The sequence below is a fragment of the Orcinus orca genome, chromosome 4 (assembly GCF_937001465.1).
Source record: "Orcinus orca chromosome 4, mOrcOrc1.1, whole genome shotgun sequence".
NCBI lineage: Eukaryota > Metazoa > Chordata > Mammalia > Artiodactyla > Delphinidae > Orcinus > Orcinus orca.
The window spans coordinates 42,381,279-42,399,901 of record NC_064562.1 but is presented as its reverse complement, the minus strand read 5'-3'; the positions used below and the strand labels follow the sequence as shown (position 1 = coordinate 42,399,901).

Genomic DNA, 18,623 nt, shown 5'->3' with positions numbered 1-18,623 from the left:
GGGACATACTCCTCGGCCTTTTTCTCCTCTACTGTTACCCTAGGTAATCTCACCTATTCCCATTGATTCAGTTACCATCTCTATGCAGACAGCGCTTAGATTTCTAGTGTAAATCTCCCTTCTGAGTCCCAGGTTCAGCGGCTCTAATTGATTAATAGGTGTTTCCCACCTGATTGCTTCGTGGGCTTCTCAGAATGAATATACCCAGAACTGAATTCACTATCTCCTCCACTGCCTGCCTCCCAAAACAGCCAGCCAGCCAGAAACTACACTGTTCGCTTTCTCCAGCATTCCTTATCCTTGACCCCTTCTCTTCTTCACTGCCCAGAATCCTTCGAATTTTACCTTGTAGTGTATCTGGAATCCATGTACTTTTCTTCATTTCTTACTGTCACCAGCCTGTTCTGAACCCCTGAAACCCCTTCTGGGCTTAAGAAATAGCCTTTTAGCTTTTTTTCTCACATCTACAATAGCTCCTTTCTAGTCCAGTTGCCCTAGTAGAGCCAGAGGGATTGTGATCTTTTAAAAATGTGAACAAACAGAAAAAAGAAATAAAAACCAAATTATTAAATGTGACTCTCTTCCTTGACATGCTGATGAATGGCTTCCCCATTGCTTGTAGAGTAAGATTCTACAAAGTCTCCAAAAGGTCCTGCATGATCCTTTATGGTTTTCTCTTTCCAATCCAGCTCACAGGACTTTTTGTTTTTTCCAGCATTGTAAATTCTTTCCCACTTGAAACATTCCAAAATAGTCATCCCTCTCCACAAGCAGCCTCTCCAGCCATCTTCTGTTTGTCCCCATGTCTTAGTTTGAACAATGTTAATCAATAATGATTTTCCTGACTTCCCAGGTTAGGTATGGCTTTAAGTCATACATGCTTGTCACCCTGAATTTCTGAATTTGTCTAAATGTCTGTTTCTGTTAACCAAGCTCAGCTTCCTAGTGATAGATATTAAGTGTCTCTTGTTTTCCATGGTATATCCAACATCTTTTCCAGTGCCCTGCACGTTGTAAGTGGGAAATAAATAATTATTGAATGAGCAAACACAGTGTATGATGAAGAGTATAGCAGAAGCGTCACAAAGTAAACACAATTTAAATTAACATATACCAACTTGATAGAATATGGGTTTACTTTCTAATTTTCTTAGATTTAAAAACTACAATGGTAAATCTGCTCATAATAAGAAGTAAAACATTACAAGGATGAATAAAGGAAGAGTCCGTAATGTCTTTCCACATTCACCTGCATTCTTCTGATCCCAGCTGCCTGGCATAACTAATGTCAGTCTAAAGTCTCGTGTGCCTTTCTACATGCTTATATAGATAAGTAAAAACATGTAGAGATTTTTTAAAGTGGCATTATACTTTAAAGTACATAGTGTTCTATGAAGTGTTTTTTGTTTTTTGTTTGTTTGTTTGTTTGGGGGGTTTTTTGGCCACACTGCTTGGCACGTGGAACTTCCCCGACCAGGGATCTAGCCCATGCCCCCTGCAGTGGAAGCTCAGAGTCTTAGCCACTGGACCACCAGGGAAGTCCCAAAGTGGTTTTTTTTTTTTTTTAAGTTAATGTACCGTGAATATATTTGCAAGTCACTAGATATAAATCTAATTTATTTGTTTTAATAGCTGCATAGTATTTCGTGGAGTTCAACTATTCACCTGTTGATGGACATTCAGGTGGTTTCCTTGTGCGTATCTTTATATACTGGGACACTTAGTTCTATAGAACAGAGTCTCAGAAGTTGCATACTTTGCATCAGAGGATATACATATTTTGATTCTTAATAGCTACTGCCAGTTTGCTTTCCAGAAAGGTGTAGCCATTTACACTTCCACCAATATGAGAGAATGAATCTTTAAGATCTGGATATTCTTCTTCTTTTTATCTTTTGCCAATTGTTGAGGGGAAAATACTATGTTATTGTTTTATTGTGCATTTCCTTGGCACTAGTGAAGTTTAATATCTTTCCATGTATTGGCCATTAGTATTTCCTTTTCTGTGAATTCATGTTAGTTTTTCTTGTCTATTTCCTTCATTCCCCCTCCACACCTTTCCTATCTGTTACAGATATTTTTCTCTTTCTGTCAGTTGTGTTTCTGTAATGCAATACATGCCATAAACACATTTAAAAGCTCTTTTGCAGCCAAATATGTCCATTTTTAATTTTATGGCTTTTGTGTTTTCTGTATTGATTAGGAAAGTCTCCCTCCCACCTAGAGGGGTGGGATAGGGAGGGTGGGAGGGAGACGCAAGAGGGAGGGGATATGGGGATATATGTATAGCTGATTCACTTTGTTATAAAGCAGAAACTAACACACCATTGTAAAGCAATTATACTCCAATAAAGATGTTAAAAAAAAAAGAAAGTCTCCCTCATTTTGGGATAAAATTAATATTTTCCTAAAATTTCTTCTAATATTTTATTTATTGTTTTATATTTAGAAATTTAATCTGTCTGCAGTTCATTTTTGTGTATAATTTTAAGGCATGGTCTAGTTATTTTTTTTAAGATGGATTGCCAATTATGCAAATATCTTTTATTAAATAAAATATCCTTTCTGATCTTTGGCGTATATTAGGTTCCACATATATGTTCGGATCTATTTCTGTACTCTATTTGGTTCCATTGATCTGTAACAATATTAGGTAATAAATTTATAGTAAATTTTACTGTTAATAAAGGAATACCTATTCCTCCACTACTATTTTTTAATTGAGTTGAAGTTCACATAACATGAAATTAATCATTTAAAAGTGAAAAATTCAGTAACATTTAGTATGTTTACAGTGTTATGCAACCACCATCTCTACCTAGTTCCAGAACATTTTCATCTTCCCAAAAGGAAATCCCATGCCCCTTAAGCAATTGCTCCTCATACCTCTCTCCCCAACCCCTGGCAACCAATTTCTATTCTGTCTCTATGGATTTACCTGTTCTGGATATTTGATATGAATGAAACCATACAATATGTGACCTTTTAGCTTCTTTCACTGATCGTAGTGTTTTCAAGTTTCACTTTCCCCAGTTGGTGGCAGTGTCTTACGAAGCAGTAGACATTGGTGAGGGAACAGGTGGCCTCAGTGAAGTTGTCTGTCTGACTGCTGCAGTTGAGGTGGTTTGGTTTTATTTTGTGTTTTTTGTTTTGTTTTGTTTATACTTTGTACCAGTGATTGGGGTACTTTTCTTAACTATTTTTTAATTAGCTTAATTTCATTAACTAAGATTTTTGGAGTAAACTTTTAAAAATCAATGTTACTGTATTTATCTTCTAACTCAACATTCACTGTGGTTGCAAAGGAGTAATTTCAACTTTGTACATTATTCCTTTTTTCTTTAGCACGAGAAGCCCTGCCAACATGGGACAAACAGATCCAATCGCTTTGTTTCCAAGTGAATAACCTTTTGGAGAAAATCAGTCAGACAGCACCAGAATGGACAGCACAAGCCATGGAAGCCCAGATGGCTCAGTGAATCCTTGCAGACCTTCTGTGCACATTACATCTTTTTCCATGTTGTACAGATTAATTTCACTATCTCTCAAAAGCATTTGCATCATGACCTTACATATTTCAATCCCTTTTATGCTGGATTCAATTTAAAGAAGACATTATTAGAGCAGGAAGTACAAGCATTTAAAAATATGTAGTTCCCATTTATTCAGGGTCTCTGTATCAGGCTAACTCAGATGTTTTGAAAGCTTTTTCTTTAAACAGAGTAAGTGAAGTATCTGTGGCTAAAAAGTTTGGGATTTGTGATAACTTTGTAGTTATGTAAAACTTAAGTGCTTTGTGCCTCTCCACATGTGGTTATCTAATAAATGGAGAAGTGAGCCAAATAAAAGTAGTACTTTGTTTTTAATTAGTGAACAGTGTTTTGTTCCTTTTTCCTTTCAATTAAGCAGACACTTACTTATACCATATGCAAGAAATGCAAAGATAAGCCAAAAAGCCTGTTCTCCAGGCATTCACAGAGTCACAGAGCTAAGAGTCAATATATGAAATACTTGTAGTTGTACCAAGTACTAGAGTACATAGGCAGGAGCTTTTCACTTAGCAGAGAGAGATCAGGGAAGACTCCTCAGGATTATTTCAGCCTTGCTTTATAGTGAAAACAGGGAAGAACTTTTAAAAAAGAGTTTGGGAGCTTCCTTGGTGGAGCAGTGGTTGAGAGTCCATCTGCCGATGCAGGGGATGCAGGTTCGTGCCCTGGTCTGGGAGGATCCCACATGCCGCGAAGAGGCTGGGCCCGTGAGCCATGGCCGCTGAGCCTGCGCGTCCGGAGCCTGTGCTCCGCAACGGGAGAGGCCACAACCGTGAGAGGCCCATGTACCACAAAAAAAATAAATAAATAAAAATAATAAAAAATAAAAGAGTTTGTAGGCAATTACCAGTTTCAGCTCCAGCATATAAGGAGCTGAAGTCATCACTCCATCCTCACAGCAAGACATATCCCACAACATGCAAGGACAGATGGATAATGTAAGCAGACAGATTGAAATTTCAGAACTATAAAATTTTAAAAAATATAGTTGATATGCTAAGAGAGGATGGAGAAAATGGAATCATAAGAAAAAGGCTGAACAGGCAGAAAAATCAATGCCTTTTATTAGATCTGAAGGAGAATTGAGGTCATAGGGCAAACCACCACTCCCAAACTGGAGAAACAGCCAGATAGAATCACATTAGAGATCAGCTTACCAGGAGCAGACCTGCTTGGGCCAGTAACTGATATGAACAGTGAAATGGTAACTTTGACAAGTTACTGGATGCTAACTGGCTTGACAGTTAAAAACCCCACTCTTAGGAGAACCTCCACACTTTATAGGATTTATCCCCAGGAACCCCACCAAGTTCTCATGATTAAGATCAGGGATCCCCTTGTGTTTCAGGGGAGGAGAAGATAACTATTTTGAAATACACCTATATCATTTTCCATGACAAAGTCCTGCCCTCTGAAGGAAATTACTCTACCAGAGCCTTATCTCACCTGAGGAAAAGCAAGTTAGACAATCTCAGCCCCCTTTAGCCTTCTTATATCATGGGAGAAGAGAAAAAAATGTCTAAGAAATACTTCTGAAAATCACAGCCCAGGGACCCAGGCCAAATAAAAGACAGAGATATAAGATTATTGAATGCTTCCCAAATACCCTACCACCATGACAACAGAGTTCCAGTGTAGTATCTGTGCAGTATGACTGAGAGCTCCAAGACAGACTCTTTAACAAAGAATTCTTAGGGAAAAAACACAACAGGGAAGAAGACAAAACAACAAGGAAAACAGAGGAAACAAGCCTCTGCCACTTAGAGCTACAGAAAATGTTAAGTACTGCCTAGCTCCTATCTAGATTAACATAAAACCTTCTACTAAAAGACTAATTGCCTCAGTTCCTATTTCCTGATACATCATGTCTGGCCTCCAACCAAAAAGTTACAAAGGGTGATCAAAGGCAAGAAAAAGCACAATTTGAAGAGACAAATCAAGCATGAGAGCCAGACTCAGATATGGCAAGGATGTTGAAATTCTCAGAACAGAATAGAAATTTAAAACAGCTATGTTTAATTTGCTAACGGCTCTCATGGAAAAAGTAGACAACATGCAAGGACAGATGGGTAATGTAAGCAGACAAATTGAAGTTTCGGAACTGTAAAATTTTTAAAAATATAGTTGATAGCTAAGAGGATGGAGAAAATGTAATCATAAACTGCTCAGTTAAAATCAGAGCATCAACAATAGAGTGTCAAAATACATGTGGCCAAAACTGATAGAACTGCAAGAAGAAGTAGGCGAGGCCACTACTATATTTGGAGACTTCAATACCCGTCTATCAGCAATGGACAGATTCAGCAGGCAGAATAGTAGTAAGGACATAGTTGAACTCAACAGCACCATCAATCAATTGGATCTAATTGTTATTTCTAAACCACTTCATCCAACAACAGCAGAGTACACTCAAGCTCACATAGAACATTCATGAAGGTAGACCACATCTTGGGCCATAAAACACACCTTAACAAGTTAAAAAAAAAATAGATATCCTAAAATGTATGCTTTTAGACCACAGTGAAATGAAACTGAAAATCAATAACAGAAAGATACCTGGAAATTCCCTCAAAACTTGGAGATTAAACAACATGCTTCAGGACTTCCCTGGTGGTCCAGTGGTAAAGAATCTGCCTTCCAATGCAGGGGATGTGGGTTTGATCCTTGGTTGGGGAACTAAGATCCCACATGCTGTGGGGCAGCTAAGCCCATGTGCCTCAACTAGAGAGTCCGCATGCCACAAACTACAGAGCCCACAAACCCTGGAGCCTGTGTGCCACAACTTGAGAGATGCCTGTGAGCCACAGTGAAGAGCCCTCGTGCCGCAACGAAAGATCCTCCATACCGCAACAAATATCCCACATGCTGCAACTAAGACCTGACACAGCCAATAAATAAAAAATAAACAAAATACTTCTAAATAACATATGGATTAAAGAAGAAATCTCGGGCTTCCCTGGTGGTGCAGTGTTTGAGAGTCCGCCTGCCGATGCAGGGGACGCGGGTTCATGCCCCGGTCTGGCAAGATGCCGTGGAGTGGCTAGGTCCATGAGCCATGGCCGCTGGGCCTGCGCGTCCGGAGCCTGTGCTCCGCAACGGGAGAGGCCACAACAGTGAGAGGCCTGTGTACCGCAAAAAATAAAAAAGAAAAGAAAGAAATCTCAAGAGAAATTTAAAAATATTTTGAACTAAATGAAAATGAAAATACAACTTATCAAAATTTGTGGGTTGCAGTGAAAGCAGTGCATATCTTAGGAAAGAATAAAGATCCAAGGTCAATAATTTAAGCTTCCACATTAGGAAACTAGAAAAAAAGCAAATTAAATCCAAAGTAAGAAGAAGGGAAGAAATAATAAAAATTATAATAGAGTGTAAATCAGTGAAACTTGAAAACAGGAAGTTGATAAAGAAAATCAATGAAACCAAAGTCTGGTTCTTTGACAAGATCAATAGAATTGGTAACTCTAGCCAGACTAAGATAAAAAGAGAAGGCAAATTACTAATATCAGGAATGAAGGGGGCCATCACTACAGATCCTATGAAGAATAGAAGGATAATTAAGGAATAATATGAACAACTCTGTGCTGACAGATTTGATAACCTAGATGAAATGGACCAATTTCTTTGAGAGACATAATTACCAAAAACCTCACAAGAAGAAATAATCTAAATAGGCCTATATCTATTAAAAATTTTTAATCAATAATTAATAACCTTCCATGACAGAAAGCACCAGGCCCAGATGGGTTTACTGGTGAATTCTATGAAACATATAAGGAAGAAATCACACCAACTCTCTATAATCTCTTTCAGAAAATAGAAGCAGAGAACACTTCTTAATCCATTCTATGAGGCAAGCATCACCCTTCCACCAAAAGCAGATAAAGACATTACAAGAAAGGAAAACTGCAGTCCAATATCTATCATGAACATAGATGCAAAAATTCTTAACAAAATATTGGCGAATCAAGTCCAGCAGTACAGAGAAAGAAGTATACACCATGACCAAGTGGGATTTATTCCAGGTGTGTAAATTGGCTCAACATCCAAAAATCAGTTAATGTAATCCATCACATCTAAAAGCTAAAGAAGAAAAATCATTTGATCACATCAATAGGTACAGAAAAATCATTTTACAAAATCCAACACCTACTCATGATAAAAACTTTCAGCAAACTAGGAATACAGGGGGAACTTCCTCAATTTAATAAGGAACGTGTACAAAAAACCTATAGCTAACATCATAATGGTGAGAAACTAGATTGCTAGATTCTTTCCCCCTAAGATCAGGAACAAAGTGAAGTTGTTTGCTCTCACCACACTTTTTTTTTGTTTTGGCCTTACCTCATGACTTTTCAGATCTTAATTCCCCAACCCACACCCTTGGCAGTGAAAGTGTGGAGTCCTAACCACTGGGAATTCCCTCACCACTCCTATTAAACTTTGTACTGGAAGTCCTAGGTAATGCAATAACTCCAGAAAAGGAAATTAAACTTTAAATACAGACTGGGAAGGAAGAAATAAAACTATATTCAAAGTTGACATGATTATGTAGAAAATCCCAAGGAATCAAAAACAAAAAAAAATTTCCAGCAACTAATAAGCAGTTATAGCAAAGTTGCTGGATACAAGGTTAATATACAAAAGTCAGTTTCTTTCCTATATATATAACAATGAAGAGCTGGAATTTGAAATTTGAAAAAAGTATGTGTGTTCAAAGTAGGGGAAATAGGGAATTTGTAGAGTGAAAAAATAGTGGGAGAATAGGCTAACGAGGTAGATTAAGGTTATATTGTGAAGCACCAGGCAAATTTTTTTAGGATGTTTACAGTTTACTCATGGCAAGCTGTGTATAGGATGGACTGGAGAGAAGGCAATGGGAGCTGGAGTTACTAGAGGCAGAGACACTAATTCAGGAGCTATGAATGTGAGTCTCCAAAGACATAATTAGGGCTTGGACTACATCCATGGCAGTGCAGACAAAGAAGAGAGGACAGATTAATTCATTCAATAAATGATTTCAGTATGTATCTACTAGGTGTCAGGCATTCTTCTAGGCACCACAGATACAGCAACAAACAAAATAGATCATCCATTGGGGGTATTAAGTGGAGTTTAAGTGACAGAAGTTGGTGTTGGATTAGATGTGAGAAGGGAGAATGGTATGCTGAGACAGTTCAGGTTTCACTGATATCTAGATTTCTCACCTTAAACAACTGAGTGGTAATATCTTTTGACCTGTTGTGTAGAGAAGGGGTAGGGCACATCCATATGGACTTGTTTAGTAGGCAGCTGAAGAGACATTCTGAAGATCAATAGTAAGGGAGAAACTAGGAATACAGTCTTCCTTGGTGTATAGGGGCGTTTGAAGACACGGGAGTAGAGGACTCTAAGAAGAACATGAGTTGTAAAAGGAGTGGACCCAGGAAAGAACATTGCAAAGTACCTACATCTATAAGGCAAGTAAAGAAGGGCAAAACACTCAAGTTTGTTGAATGCGTCTTAAGTTCCAGGTGCTTTTACATTTTATCTCACTGAAATTTCACAATATACTTATAGTGAAATATCTAATTATAGAAGATAGTTTTGCCTCCCTCAACCCCCCACCCCAACAAATGAAATGGACTCAGAAGTGTAGGAGGAGAACGAAAGGAAATTAGGAAGTGAGATTTTCATCAGGGTACAATGTTGCAGAGGATCAAACAGGTTGAGAAATGTGAAAAAAATAGTTTCTTCATACATTTATGCATCAATATTTAACCAAAATTGAATCATATTGAATTGAATTTTTATTACTTGCTCTGATACTTCATATCCAAAAGAGAAAGAAAATCAATAACACAACAATGAAACCATCAGGTATGCAGTTGGGAAGCAGAGCATAGCGCATTGTTGCTTTGTCAGCATTGATAATGCTTATAGATTACGTGAAAAGCAGCAAAAGTGTTGGCTAAATGTACCATAAGTGTCTTAGAATAGTTGTCTGTAGCCGTTTTCTCTATCTCTTAAACTTCTTAGAGGAAAGAGAGCTGAGTAGCTGTGGACCGAAATCTCCTGTTAGGAAACCAAACTATGAGAACCAAATTATGAGATTGACCCCTGAAATTGACTAATGACATAAGGACATTTTATTGAGAGCAAAGAAGCATAAAGATTCATGTTAGTAAAATCTTTTATTCGGTTTATATTTTAAATGTAATACAAAATTTATAAGCCAGAAAATTTAATAGCAAGGAGAAACTAAGCTGGACCATTTAGAAAAACTAAGGGACAACACTCCTTTAAAATAAATCAAAGTTCAATTTTTTTTTACCCCATTGATTGTGATTAAACATACCAATCATATTTCAATTGCAAAAAGTGGAGAAGCACTCAAGCTGAAGAGGTGTAGAGCTGGTTTTAGTTGCTTCAGTAAGAGCTCTTCACGAGGTCAGGAGAGAGACCACAGGAGAAAGGAAAGAAAAAAAAGAGCTCTTCACCTATAAGGGACAGACAAAAAATAGGGTTAAATTTTCTCAATCTACTTTTTAAATTTTAATAAAGGTCTAATTTTAGAATCATTTTAGATTTACAGAAAAGTTGCAAAGATAGTACAGAGAGTTCCCATATAACTTGCACCAGTTCCCTTATTGGTTAACATCTTACTGTGTTAGGTTTGTGACCACGAACCAATGTTGATAGATTATTAATCAAATCCTATCCTTTATTTAGATTCCTCAGTTTTTACCTAATGTTCCTTTGCTGTTCCAGGATCCCATCTAGCTGGTGTATTACCTTTAGTCATCATGTTTCCTTAGGCTCCTCTAAACTGCAATAGTTTCTCAAACATTCCTTGTTTTTGATGATCTTGACACTTTTGAGGAGAATCTGCCTCAATTTTTGTATTTTGTACAATGGGTCTCAATTTTTGTTTGTCTAATGTTTTTCTCATGGTTAGACTGGAGTTGTGGGGTTTTGAGAGGAAAACCCTAGAGGTAAGGTGCCAATCTCATCACATCATTTTAGGGGTACGTGCTATCAACAGGACACCACTGATGATGTTAACTTTGATATTAACTGGCTGAGGTAGTTTTGTCAGGTTTTTCCACTGTGAAGTTAGTTTTTTTCCTCCTTTTCATACTATACATTTTGAAAGAAAGTTGCTATGCAAACCCACACTTAAGGGGTGGGGAATTATGCTCTATCTCCTTGGGGGAGGTGTACCTACATAAATTATTTAAAATTCTGTATTTCTGGGAGATTTGTCTATTCTCCCTTCCTTGTTTGTTTTTAACATTTTTATTGGCATATAATTGCTTTACAATGTTGTGTTAGTTTCTGCTATATAACAAAGTGAATCAGCTATATGTATACATATATCCGCATATCCCATCCCTCTTGAGCCTCCCTCCCACCCTCCCTATCCCACCCCTCTAGGTGGTCACAAAACACCGAGCTGATCTCCCTGTGCTATGCAGCTGCTTCCCACTAGCTATCTATTTTACATTTGGTAGTGTATATATGTCCATGCCACTCTTTCACTTCGTCCCAGCTTACCCTTCCCCCTCCCCGTGTCCTCAAGTCCATTCTCTACCTCTGCATCTTTATTCCTGTCCTGTACCTAGGTTCATCAGAACCTTTTTTTTTCTGTCAGATTTCATATATATGTGTTAGCATATGGTATTTGTCTTTCTCTTTCTGACTTAATTCACTCTGTATGACAGACTCTAGGTCCATCCACCTCACTATAAATAACTCAAGTTCATTTCTTTTTATGGCCAAGTAATATTCCATTGTATACATGTGCCACATCTTCTTTATCCATTCATCTCTTGATGGACATTTAGGTTGCTCCCGTGTCCTGGCTATTACAAATAGTGTTGCAGTGAACACTGTGGTACATGACTCTTTTTATTAATTAATTAATTAATTAATTTATAGGCTGCATTGGGTCTTTGCTGCTGTGCATGGGCTCTCACTAAATGCAGCGAGCAGGGGCTACTCTTTGTTGCAGTGTGCATGCTTCTCACTGTGGTGGCTCCTCTTGTTATGGAGCATGGACTCTAGGCGCACAGGCTTCAGTCGTTGTGGCTCACGGGCTCTAGAACGCAGGCTCAGTAGTTGTGGCACATGGGCTTTGCTGCTCTGAGACATGTGTGATCTCCCCGGACCAAGGCTCAAACCTGTGTCTTCTGCATTGGCAGGCGGATTCTTAACCACTGCACCACCAGGGAAGCCCCATGCCTCTTTTTGAATTATGGTTTTCTCAGGGTATATGCCCAGTAGTGGGATTGCTGGGTTGTACGGTAGTTCTATTTTTAGTTTTTTGGAACCTCCATAATGTTCTCCATAGTGGCTGTATCAATTTACATTCCACCAACAGTGCAAGAGGGTTCCCATTTCTCCACACCCTCGCCAACATTTATTGTTTGTAGATTTTTTGATGATGGCCATTCTGACCAGTGTGAGGTGATACCTCATTGTGGTTTTGATTTGCATTTCTCTAATGATTAGTGATATTGAGCATCCTTTCCTGTGTTTGTTGGCAATCTGTATATCTTCTTTGGAGAAAGGTCTCTTTAAGCCTTCTGCCCATTTTTGGATTGGGTTATTTTTTTTTTGATATTGAGCTGCTTGTATATTTTGGAGATTAATGCTTTGTCTGTTGCTTCATTTGCAAATATTTTCTCCCATTCTGAATGCTGTCTTTTCGTCTTGTTTATGGTTTCCTTTGCTGTGCAAAAGGTTTTAAGTTTCATTAGGTCCCATTTGTTTATTTTTGTTTTTATTTCCATTTCTCTAGGAGGTGGGTCAAAAAGGATCTTGCTGTGATTTATGTCATAGAGTGTCCTGCCTATGTTTTCCTCTAAGAGTTTGATAGTTTCTGGCCTTACATTTAGGTCTTTAATCCATTTTGAGTTTATTTTTGTATACAGTGTTAGGGAGTGTTCTAATTTCATTCTTTTACATGTAGCTATCCAGTTTTCCCAGAACCACTTATTGAAGAGGCTGTCTTTTCTCCATTGTATATTCTTGCCTCCTTTGTCTAAGATAAGGTGACCGTATGTGTGTGGGTTTAACTGTGTGCTTTCTATTCCATTCCGTTGATCTATATTTCTGTTTTTGTGCCAGTACCATACTATCTTGATTACTGTAGCTTTGTAGTATAGTCCGAAGTCAGGGAGCCTGATTCCTCCAGCTCCGTTTTTCTTTCTCAATATTGCTTTGGCTGTTCAGGGTCTTTTGTGTTTCCAAGCAAATTGTAAAAATTTTTGTTCTAGTTCTATGATAAATGCCATTGGTAGCTTGACAGGGATTGCACTGAATCTGTAGATTGCTTTGGGTAATATAGTAATTTTAACAATGTTGATTCTTCCCCTCCAAGTACATGGTTTATCTCTCCATCTGTCTGTATCGTCTTTAATTTCTTTCATCAGTGTCTTATAGTTTTCTGCATATGGTTCTTTTGTGACCTTAGGAAGGTTTATTCCTAGGTATTTTATTCTTTTTGTTGCAGTGATAAATGGGATTGCTTCCTTAATTTCTCTTTCAGTTTTTTCATTATTAATGTATAGGAATGCAAGAGATTTCTGTACATTAATTGTGTAACCTGTTACTTTACCAAATTCATTGTTTAGTTCTAGTAGTTTTCTGGTAGCATCCTTAGGATTCTCTACGTATAGTATCATGTCATCTGCAAAGAGTGACACTTTTACTTCTTCTTTTCTGATTTGTATTTCTTTTGTTTCTTTTCCTTCTCTGATTTTGGTGTATCACATTGATTGATAGAACTATGATTGCTGAGTCTATAATAGAACTATGGGTAGTTCTATTTGTAGTTTTTTAAGGAACCTTAAAAAATTCCTTTTTAAGGAACCTTCCTAGATATTTTATTCTTTTTGTTGCAATGGTAAATGGGAGTGTTTTCTTGATTTCACTTTCAGATTTTTCATCCTTAGTGTATAGGAATGCCAGAGGTTTCTGTGCATTAATTTTGTATCCTGCTACTTTACCAAATTCATTGATTAGCTCTAGTAGTTTTCTGGTAGCATCTTTAGGATTCTCTATGTATAGTATCATGTCATCTGCAAACAGTGACAGCTTTACTTCTTCTTTTCCGATTTGGATTCCTTTTATTTCCTTTTCTTCTCTGATTGCTGTGGCTAAAACTTCCAAAACTATGTTGAATAAGAGTGGTGAGAGTGGGCAATCTTGTCTTTTTCCTGATCTTAGTGGAAATGCTTTCAGTTTTTCACCATTGAGGACGATGTTGGCTGTGGGTTTGTCATATTTGGCCTTTATTATGTTAAGGAAAGTTCCCTCTATGCCTACTTTCTGCAGGGTTTTTATCATAAATGGGTGTGGAATTTTGTCAAAAGCTTTCTCTGCATCTATTGAGATGATCATATGGTTTTTCTCCTTCAATTTGTTAATATGGTGTATCACGTTGATTGATTTGCATATATTGAAGAATCCTTGCATTCCTGGAATAAACCCCACTTGATCATGGTGTATGATCCGTTTAATGTGCTGTTGGATTCTGCTTGCTAGTATTTTGTTGAGGATTTTTGCATCTATGTTCATCAGTGATATTGGCCTGTAGTTTTCTTTCTTTGTGACATCCTTGTCTGGTTTTGGTATCAGGGTGATGGTGGCCTCGTAGAAGGAGTTTGGGAGTGTTCCTCCCTTTGCTATATTTTGGAAGAGTTTGAGAAGGATAGGTGATAGCTCTTCCCTAAATGTTTGATAGAATTCGCCTGTGAAGCCATATGGTCCTGGGCTTTTGCTTGTTGGAAGATTTTTAATCACAGTTTCAATTTCAGTGCTTGTGATTGGTCTGTTCATATTTTCTATTTCTTCCTGATTCAGTCTTGGCAGGTTGTGCCTTTCTAAGAATTTGTCCATTTCTTCCAGGTTGTCCATTTTATTGGCATAGAGTTGCTTGTAGTAATCTCTCATGATCTTTTGTATTTCTGCAGTGTCAGTTGTTACTTCTCCTTTTTCCTTTCGAATTCTATTGATTTGAATCTTCTCCCTTTTTTTCTTGATGAGTATGGCTAATGGTTTATCAATTTTGTTTATCCTTTCAAAGAACCAGCTTTTAGTTTTATTGATCTTTGCTATCATTTCCTTCATTTCTTTTTCATTTATTTCTGATCTGATTTTTATGATTTCTTTCCTTCTGCTAACTTTGGGGTTTTTTGTTCTTTCTCTAATTGCTTTAGGTGCAAGGTTAGGTTGTTTATTCGAGATGTTTCCTGCTTCTTAAGGTAGGATTGTATTGCTATAAACTTCCCTCTTAGAACTGCTTTTGCTGCATCCCATAGATTTTGAGTCGTCGTGTCTCCATTGTCATTTGTTTCTAGGTATTTTTTGATTTCCTCTTTGATTTCTTCAGTGATCACTTCATTATTAAGTAGTGTATTGTTTAGCCTCCATGTGTTTGTATTTTTTACAGATCTTTTCCTGTAATTGATATCTAGTCTCATGGCGTTGTGGTCAGAAAAGATACTTGATACAATTTCAATTTTCCTAAATTTACCAAGGCTTGATTTGTGACCCAAGATATGATCTATCCTGGAGAATGTTCCATGAGCACTTGAGAAAAATGTGTATTCTGTTGTTTTTGGATGGAATGTCCTATAAATATCAATTAACTCCATCTTGTTTAATGTATCATTTAAAGCTTGTGTTTCCTTATTTATTTTCATTTTGGATGATCTGTCCGTTGGTGAAAGTGGGGTGTTGAAGTCCCCTACTATGAATGTGTTACTGTCGATTTCCCCTTTTATGGCTGTCAGTATTTGCCTTATGTATTGAGGTGCTCCTATGTTGGGTGCATAAATATTTACAATTGTTATATCTTCTTCTTGGATCGATCCCTTGATCATTATGTAGTGTCCTTCTTTGTCTCTTCTAATAGTCTTTGCTTTAAAGTCTATTTTGTCTGATATGAGAATTGCTACTCCAGCTTTCTTTTGGTTTCCATTTGCATGAAATACCTTTTTCCATCCCCTTACTTTCAGTCTGTATGTGTCTCTAGGCCTGAAGTGGGTCTCTTGTAGACAGCAAATATATGCGTCTTGTTTTTGTATCCATTCGGCCAATCTGTGTCTTTTGGTGGGAGCATTTAGTCCATTTACATTTAAGGTAATTATCGATATGTGTGTTCCCATTCCTATTTTCTTAATTGTTTTGGGTTCGTTATTGTAGGTCTTTTCCTTCTTTTGTGTTTCTTGCCTAGAGAAGTTCCTTTAGCAGTTGTTGTAGAGCTGGTTTGGTGGTGCTGAACTCTCTCAGCTTTTGCTTGTCTGTAAAGGTTTTAATTTCTCCATCAAATCTGAATGAGATCCTTGCTGGGTAGAGTAATCTTGGTTGCAGGTTTTTCTCCTTCAACACTTTCAATATGTCCTGCCACTCCCTTCTGGCTTGCAGAGTTTCTGCTGAAAGATCAGCTGTTAACCTTATGGGGATTCCCTTGTGTGTTATTTGTTGTTTTTCCCTTGCTGCTTTTAATATGTTTTCTTTGTATTTAATTTTTGACAGTTTGATTAATATGTGTCTTGGTGTATTTCTCCTTGGATTTATCCTGTATGGGACTCTCTGTGCTTCCTGGACTTGATTAACTATTTCCTTTCCCATATTAGGAAAGTTTTCAACTATAATCTCTTCAAATATTTTCTCAGTCCCTTTCTTTTTCTCTTCTTCTTCTGGAACCCCTATAATTCGAATGTTGGTGCGTTTAATGTTGTCCCAGAGGTCTCTGAGACTGTCCTCAGTTCTTTTCATTCTTTTTTCTTTATTCTGCTCTGCAGTAGTTATTTCCACTATTTTATCTTCCAGGTCACTTTACCGTTCTTCTGCCTCAGTTATTCTGCTATTGATCCCATCTAGAGTATTTTTCATTTCATTTATTGTGTTGTTCATCATTGTTTGTTTCATCTTTAGTTCTTCTAGGTCCTTGTTAACTGATTCTTGCATTTTGTCTATTCTATTTCCAAGATTTTGGATCATCTTTACTATCATTATTCTGAATTCTTTTTCAGGTAGACTGCCTATTTCCTCTTCATTTGTTAGGTCTGGTGGGTTTTTATCTTGCTCCTTCATCTGCTGTGTGTTTTTCTGTCTTTTCATTTTGCTTATCTTACTGTGTTTGGGGTCTCCTTTTTGCAGGCTGAAGGTTCGTAGTTCCTGTTGTTTTTTGTGTCTGTCCCCAGTGGCTAAAGTTGGTTCAGTGGGTTGTGTAGGCTTCCTGGTGGAGGGTACTAGTGCCTGTGTTCTGGTGGATGAGGCTGGATCTTGTCTTTCTGGTGGGCAGGTCCACGTCTGGTGGTGTGTTTTGGGGTGTCTGTAGACTTATTATGATTTTGGGCAGCCTCTCTGCTAATGGGTGGGGTTGTGTTCCTGTGTTGCTAGTTGTTTGGCATAGGATGTCCAGCACTGTAGCTTGCTGGTCGTTGAGTGAAGCTGGGTGCTGGTGTTGAGATGGAGATCTCTGGGAGATTTTCTCCGTTTGATATTATGTGGAGCTGGGAGGTCTCTTGTGGACCAGTGTCCTGAAGTTGGCTCTCCCACCTCAGAGGCACAGCACTGACTCCTGGCTGCAGCACCAAGAGCCTTTCATCCACAGGGCTCCTTAATTTGGGATGATTCGTTGTCTATTCATGTATTCCACAGATGCAGGGTACATCAAGTTGATTGTGGAGCTTTAATCTGCTGCTTCTGAGGCTGCTGGGAGAGATTTCCCTTTCTCTTCTTTGTTCTCACAGCTCCCAGGGGCTCAGCTTTGGATTTGGCCCCGCCTGTGCGTGTAGGTCGCGGGAGGGCGTCTGTTCTTTGCTCAGACAGGACGGGGTTAAAGGAGCCGCTGATTCGGAGGCTCTGGCTCACTCAGGCCGGGCGGGTAGGGAGGGTCATGGAGTGTGGGGCGGGCCTGCGGCGGCAGAGGCCGGCATGACGTTGCTAGCCTGAGGCGCGCCGTGCGTTCTCCCGGGGGAGTTGTCCCTGGATCCCGGGACTCTAACAGTGGCGGGCTGCACAGGCTCCCCAGAAGGCGGTGTGTATAGTGACCTGTGTTCGCACACAGGTTTCTTGGTGGCGGCAGCAGCGGCCTTAGCGTCTCATGTCTGTCTCTTGGCTCCGCACTTTTAGCCACGGCTCGCGCCCGTCTCTGGAGCTCCTTTAAGCAGCGTTCTTAATCCCCTCTCCTCGTGCACCAGGAAACAAAGAGGGAAGAAAAAGTCTCTTGCCTCTTCGGCAGGTGCAGACTTTTCCCCGGACTCCCTCCCGGCTAGCCGCGGTGCACTAACGCCCTGCAGGCTGTGTTCACGTCGCCAACCTCAGTCCTCTCCCGGCGCTCCGACCGAAGCCTGAGCCTCAGCTCCCAGCCCCGCCTGCCCCGGCGGGCGAGCAGACAAGCCTCTCGGCTGGTGAGTGCCGGTCGGCCCGATCCTCTGCGCTGGAATCTGTCCGCTTTGCCCTCCGCACCCCTGTTGCTGTGCTCTCCTCCGCGGCTCCCAAGCTCCCCCTCTCCGCCACCCGCAGTCTCCGCCACCCGCAGTCTCCGCCACCCGCAGTCTCCGCCTCCGAAGCTCCCCCACTCCGCCACCCGAAGTCTCCGCCCGCGAAGGGGCTTCCTAGTGTGTGGACACTTTTCCTCCTTCACAGCTCTCTCCCGCTGGTGCAGGACCCGTCCCTATCCTTTTGTCTCTGTTTATTTTTTTTCTTTTGCCCTAACCAGGTACGTGGGGGGTTCCTTGCCTTTTGGGAGGTCTGAGGTCTTCTGCCAGCATTCAGTAGGTGCTCCGTAGGAGTTGTTCCACGCGTAGATGTATTTCTGGTGTATCTGTGGGGAGGAAGGTGATCTCCGTGTCTTACTCTTCCGCCATCTTCCCGGAAGTCCCCGTAGTTTTCTTTTTATGTGTGACATCTTTGTCTGGTTTTGGTATCAGAGTGATGGTGGCCTTGCAGAACGCGATTGAGAGTGTTCCTTCCTCTGCTATATTTTGGAAGAATTTGAGAAGGATAGGTGTCAGCTCTCCTCTAAATGTTTGATAGAATTCGCCTGTGAAGCCATCTGGTCCTGGACTTTTGTTT

The 18,623-nt window shown here is 39.4% G+C and overlaps 2 protein-coding genes across 3 annotated transcripts in view; one reads left to right on the top strand and one right to left on the bottom strand.

Moving 5' to 3' along the window:
* The window catches only part of COPS4 (COP9 signalosome subunit 4), a 42,144-nt gene extending 38,270 nt beyond the window's left edge, over nt 1–3,874 (top strand). The window contains exon 10 of one of the 2 annotated variants that reach the window (XM_004282163.4): nt 3,346–3,874. In XM_004282163.4, coding sequence (XP_004282211.1) covers nt 3,346–3,479 — 134 coding nt within the window. In that variant the 3' untranslated portion in view covers nt 3,480–3,874. The remainder of the gene's footprint in view (nt 1–3,345) is intronic. The other variant, XM_033409974.2, reaches the window with a different exon arrangement.
* A 5,828-nt stretch (nt 3,875–9,702) lies between these two features.
* Nucleotides 9,703–18,623, bottom strand: part of PLAC8 (placenta associated 8) — a 38,125-nt gene continuing 29,204 nt past the window's right edge. Inside the window, exon 5 of the mRNA XM_004282162.3 lies at nt 9,703–10,027. The gene's annotated coding sequence lies outside the window, so the exon portion shown is untranslated. The remainder of the gene's footprint in view (nt 10,028–18,623) is intronic.